This window comes from Pyrus communis, chromosome 13 (genome assembly GCF_963583255.1).
Source record: "Pyrus communis chromosome 13, drPyrComm1.1, whole genome shotgun sequence".
NCBI lineage: Eukaryota > Viridiplantae > Streptophyta > Magnoliopsida > Rosales > Rosaceae > Pyrus > Pyrus communis.
Window position 1 is genome coordinate 3,558,770 of NC_084815.1, and position 6,122 is coordinate 3,564,891.

Genomic DNA, 6,122 nt, shown 5'->3' on the forward strand with positions numbered 1-6,122 from the left:
AGAGGCTTATTTAAGTATTTGAATCAACTTTTAATGAAAGCACCAATTTGTCGATGCAAATTTTCGCCATCTTCAGTCCCAATGAAAATGCACCTGCAAAACAATCAACACCTTAGATCAAACACCTAAGCCTCACGCACCCACGAGGTGTTGGGGATGGGGGGTGTTAGGCCAATGAATCTCCGATGCCTAAGTCAGATCCTTTTAAGAGAGTAAAGTAAATGATTCTCTGATGCCTAAGTCAGTTTCTCTGAGGAGAATAAAGTGTTTAGGGCTTTTTTAGGATAGCAAGAGCTTCTAAAATTTGGTAGAATATGTTGTATATATAGGGGAGAGGGCCGACCATAGTGTTAGGGTTTTACCTTACACATGACGACATCCTATTGGCCAAGGTTTATGGAGAAATATCCTCAAGATATTAAATAGGAAATAATATCTTGAGATAATGGAGTAATTATCCTTAATTGATTTAAATTGGGATTACTTATTTATTGGAGTCAATCTTCAATTGGGAATGTATTAAAGATATGATTTGGGTAATTAATCCTTATCTTTAATGCTTTGACTCCTTACCAAGGGCAGTTGAGCTATGGGCAATCGTATTCAGCTAATAAGACCTTCAGAGGTGTGAGCTGCGCATGGGAGTATTTGAGGAGACTGCCCATTTATTGAGGGTAATCTTGTCTTTCTTGAGTGAAAGTTCACGTGTCGCTTCTAGAATTTTTGGGATAATTTTAGGCTCCTCAATAACGTGATTCAAATTCGCCTACTTGTCAAGATATCTCTTATCTTTCAAGATACATAATCCTTTTTGAATACTGTGAAAATTTTAAATTTGTACAAAATCCTTTAAAATTTCAATTGAATCTTAGGGTTTAGGGCTATTCATGGGACTTAAAGTTGAGACCACACTTTGTACTAAAAAAAAAAACCACTATATTGCTAATAGCCACACTGAACTTTGATTTAATTACAAACAAAATATTAGAATCGATTTCATTCGTGGCTTTGATTGCATTCCCTATCTAGCTTCCACTCCCGTTCCATTCAACTCCAACAAGCACTAATTGCCTTTAACTTTAAACCCGTTTGGATGAAGGGATTAGAAGCGCAATCATGTGAATGTTAATCCTAGTACATTGATATAAAATCCCTGTCAGTGGTCGAAGTTGAAACCTTTTGGCTTTATTGAGTTTCCTTTTTCACATCTTTGAAAAATATTTATGGAGCTAAAAATAATCAAGAAAAATATGGAGGCGACACGTGGACTTTTGAATGAAAAAGATGCATGTTTTAATAGTAGAAATGCATACATGAAAAGCATGATTTAATGGTAAAGTTTTATGAGTAAATTAGATTTACACTTTATGATTTATCATGCTTTACTGAGAATATTTTGGAATACCATACTTTATCGAATTTATGTTTTTTGTAGTATATATGATGGATGACTATATACTATTTATGAACATGTTTTTACACTCTTTGTAGTATATATGATGGATGACTATATACCATGAAGATGTTTTGAGATATATGTATTTATGTTGGAAAGATTATATTCAATGATTTTGTACTTATCTAGTCGGGTGGGTGCTGTAGGAGCCTATGAACGATTGATACTATCTATGCCTTCGAGTGGGTGTTGTAGGAACCTATGGGCATTAATACTATATATGCTTTTGGGTGGGTGCTGTATGAGCCTATGGGCGATTGATATGTGAAGTGTTCTGAATGAAGGCCTTCGGGTGAATGAAGTGTTCTAAATGAAGAGTTCTATATGCCTTCGGGCAATATTGATACCACTATTTAGCACACTATAAACGATATATGTTTTACATATGTTTTATGACATGCTAGGGTTCTTGGAAAACCTATCTCATATTATGCTATTAGTTTTCATAAACTTTAGGGGTTAGTACGTTATTGAATAACTATGTGTTGCACTACTTATATATCAACTTGATCCACTCATGTTTGTTTTACGCCCCTCAAGACATAGGAACGAGGCTTACAATCCGAGCTACGAGGCATTCCCCTACCAGTGACATCGTGCCATCCTTTCTGCTTTGACATCATTGTAATCGCACCTTCCGCTTGTATTCTGAATTAGATGTATGCTCTGAACATGTCATGCATTATCACTATCATTATGATTGTTGGCAGTTGAATATTATTATATTATTTTGTAAGGTTTATGTGGGAATATTACATTGCATAGTTTGCGCGAAATTTACATGCATGTTTCACATGTTCTCAGCATATGCATTCATTAAATGGCTTGTGTCACCCTCGGGTGTCGGCCAGCACATGACCATCCCGATGTCCCTCAGACATCGAGATCGGGGCATGTCAAACACAGAATCGGTCATACAAACCAATCCATTGCAGGAACCATGAATAAAGAATCTGAAACCTAATTTGTCCGAAGGAATCTCAATATCCAAACACTTAGACAATGTTTCAGCATCATAGAGTGACAAAACATTTCTCTCTCCTGTGTGGATAAGCAGATAATCAAAAGAATTTTGCACGACCTTCATTTTGAGGTGGGCATTTTTGAAACTAGAACTGCTAATTAAAATTTTCCAAGGTTTGCAAACACATTTGAACCCCAAAAGAGGTTTCACCGGCAATCCTGCAAGGATATCAAACAAGATTTCTTCGGGAATGTTGTGGTTAAACATACTGAAAAGAAGTTAATCAGATATCCAACAAGTAAAGCATACCTGATTTAAAAGATTTCGTCGGGACAATATCAGAGACACAAGTGCTCAATATACTCTAGAGTCGTATATATAAATGGGCACTGACAGTATGATTGGTGATACGAGCTAAGGTCATATATGGCGGCTTGATGATGGACTGCAAAGAGAACGGTGAGAACGAGTGCAAAGTTACAGCAAGTGAAGGAAAGGTAATAAGGGTAGTTTTGTGGAGCTTGAAGCAAGCTAACTAATTCGTAATTAATTACAACAGTTCTGAAACCAGGAAGCTTAATTATAGGGTTATTTTCTATCAAAACTCTAATGAAAGCCGCTAACAACCTCTTCTTTTTTTTTTTTTTTTTCTTTAATATATTGGACATTATCTTCACTGTGGAGTTAACCATAGAATTTAACCTAAAATCTCTCCGTTACAAGTAAAAGAAATGTATTGGTTGGTTCCCCCTAACTTGTATAGAGCTTCCAATTTCTCGCATGAACTTTAATTTTAGCCGATTAAACCCCTGATCTTTTATAATTGGCGAATTTCCCCTTGAACTTTAACTTTAGTCCATTACCGCCTAATGTTTATAAATAACTAATTTTCCCCTAGCGTAAGACTTTAAAATTTGTCATCCAATTTCCATCCATCTAATTTTCCGTTCTTTTTGCCCCTATACAGTTGTATATGTTGTCTTCGTGATCAACATGAATGAAAAATTGGATGAAATTTTTTAAAATCTAGCGTCATGGGGAAAAATGGTTATTTATAAAAGTTCAGGAGGTAATTGGCTAAAATTAAAGTTCAAAGGGAAATTGACAATTCTATACAAATTCGGAGAGCAAATCAACAAATATATCTAAAAAATAATAACATTAAACTGTAGTATCAAGTGGTATAACAACCTTATTTGAACTTTTTCTTTGTTGACGTTCATGCCTAATAGTAATAATTCGTTTCATCCTGTACTGTTTAGGATGACCATCTATTTCTACATCATTCTGTAAGGACTAAGGAGTATGATTAAACCCAAATTCATTCAATTATTTCTTTAAAGATTATGACTAAACTCAAAGGGATAGTACCATCATACAATTTATGTTTACTCCATATATTTTTTTTTAATTTTTTGCCATTATCTTCTTTAATTAATTTAATTTAAAAATTAAAAATTAAGAAAAGTAAATAAAAAGTAAAAATAAATGTGGATAGCACTATTTATCGCAAGTTAAAAATTTATCATGCCAATAAACAGTTATTTGATCGCAACAACGTTACACAATTTTATTTTATAAAAAGGAATAAGAGAAAGTCAAAAGTATAAGAATGATATAAGATTAGGTAAGATCCTAATCAATAAGAGATTGAATGTGTCCAAAACATAAAGCGATATGTTACATGTAAAATAAATATAGTGAAAAGTTTTCTTTGAAGTGTTACTCTAATTATACAGTCACATGTAATGCACTACACAGTATTTTGCACACACTAAAAATCCTGCCAAATAGATAAGTTTGAAACCCTAATAAATTGCATGTCCAATTGGAAATTTCTTCTTGCATGGTTGCCACGCTACATAAACGTGTCCTCCTGGCTCTAATGCAAACCCACGTGCAAAAAGTCATGAGAAACAAATGGAAACCGATACTACACAAACTCATGATATATAAGCAAAGCAAATACCAAATAATTCAAAGCTCAAGTAACTTCAAAACTCAACTCCACAACATTGAGTATAGTGATCGATGCAGACGACTACTACAACCGGCGCAGAGCGGCAGCCACCGGTGCAGAGCGGCGGTGACGATGATCGGAGGAAGAGGAAGATGAGGGTGATGGTGGCCATAGACGAGAGTGACTGGAGCTTCTATGCTCTTAAGTGGGCGCTCGACCACCTGTTTGTGGGGGCTACAGACCAGGTGGCGATAAGCACGGGAACAGCGACGGTGGAAGCGGCGAGCCAGGAGAATGTGAGCATGATGACTCTGGTCCATGTCATGCAGCCGTTTCAGCACTACGTACTCCCTGCCGGACCAGATGCAACGGCGTTTTATGCAACGCCGTCGGTATTGGAGTCTATTCGCAAAGCACAGGAAGAAAGTGCTGCCTCTGTTCTCTCTCGTGCTTTGGAGATATGCACCGAAAAGATGGTAATTAACTCGTTTGATAGTTGAGAGAAATAGTAGAGTTTCCTGTTCCACCCAAGCTTATGTTTTCAGATTGTCAATATAAATCACTAGTCTTGTCATAAGTTTTCCCTAAAAAAGCTACATCTTTAAGACGAACCACTACTAATCATTGTATAAGTTTACCCTAAAAATCATGTTTAATAAAGACGATCCTGATTAAAAAATAAAAATGTTTATATTCTCAAACTGTTAATTTGGATCGCCTATCAGGTTTTGTTAAGGTGATAATGGTTACTGTTCATAATTCTTCCCAAATCATTTAGCGAAGTAGTATTTTTGTACCTGATAAGATAAGAATTTGAATGATAAGATTAGTCTGACGAGGGAATATTAGCCTATCTAGCTCAAATCTCTTTGTAAGATACCTATATTACAACTAATATTTACGTGTGTTGTTAGCCCCGTACATTTTAATCATCTGTAAATGTGCAACTCTTTAGTGGCTATACATTTTAATCATCTGTAAATGTGCAACTCTTTAGTGGCTATTGCATATCTTTCTGATGCATTTGTGGTATTAGATTTAGTTAATTAATGGGTATCGTAATTATATGTCGTGCAGATCAAAGCAGAAACTCTAATTCTAGGTGGGGATCCCAAGGACATGATTTGCCAGGCCGCGGAGCAGATGCATGTAGATCTTCTTGTCGTAGGTAGTCGTGGCCTTGGCATGTTCAAAAGGTGAGCACACATAATTTCATTAACAATCACCCGAAAACGGTACAAATCAATTTGGGAAATAATTTCCGCAGCATCATTGTTCTCCTTCCCCACACCTTTGTTTGTTCTTGCCATTGGGTTGAATAGCATAAGAAGAATCAAATAACCAAAGAGAAAAGGTGTGCAGTATGGAAATCATTTTCCGTCAATCTTGGATTATCATTAGAGCTATTTATGTGACTTGTATAATTTCTTTGGTTGGGTGCAGGGCGTTCTTAGGAAGTGTGAGTGACTACTGTGCACATCATGCAATATGCCCAGTTGTGATCGTGAAACCACCAAAGGAGTCTGCAGGAAAATAACCCTTTTAACTATTGTTCAGCTGCGTTGATTTCTATGTAAGATTGCAGAGAATAAGAACAAGTGAGGAAAAATCAAATAAAAACAAGTGAGGAATGGGTGTATTTTGTACTCCTTTTATCACGATAAAAAGAAATAAATGCGAGGGTTATGTATATTGAAGACAGTATAAAACATATATTGAAGATAATTTAAAGAATACACACA

The 6,122-nt window shown here is 35.7% G+C and overlaps 1 protein-coding gene across 1 annotated transcript; it reads left to right on the forward strand.

Moving 5' to 3' along the window:
• Window positions 1–4,451: 4,451 nt before the first annotated feature.
• LOC137712007 (uncharacterized) lies at window positions 4,452–5,917 on the forward strand. The gene is made up of 3 exons (XM_068451159.1): window positions 4,452–4,856; window positions 5,458–5,576; window positions 5,824–5,917. The coding sequence occupies exons 1-3, from the start codon at window positions 4,452–4,454 to the stop codon at window positions 5,915–5,917; spliced, it is 618 nt and encodes a 205-aa protein (XP_068307260.1).
• The last annotated feature ends 205 nt before the right edge of the window (window positions 5,918–6,122 follow it).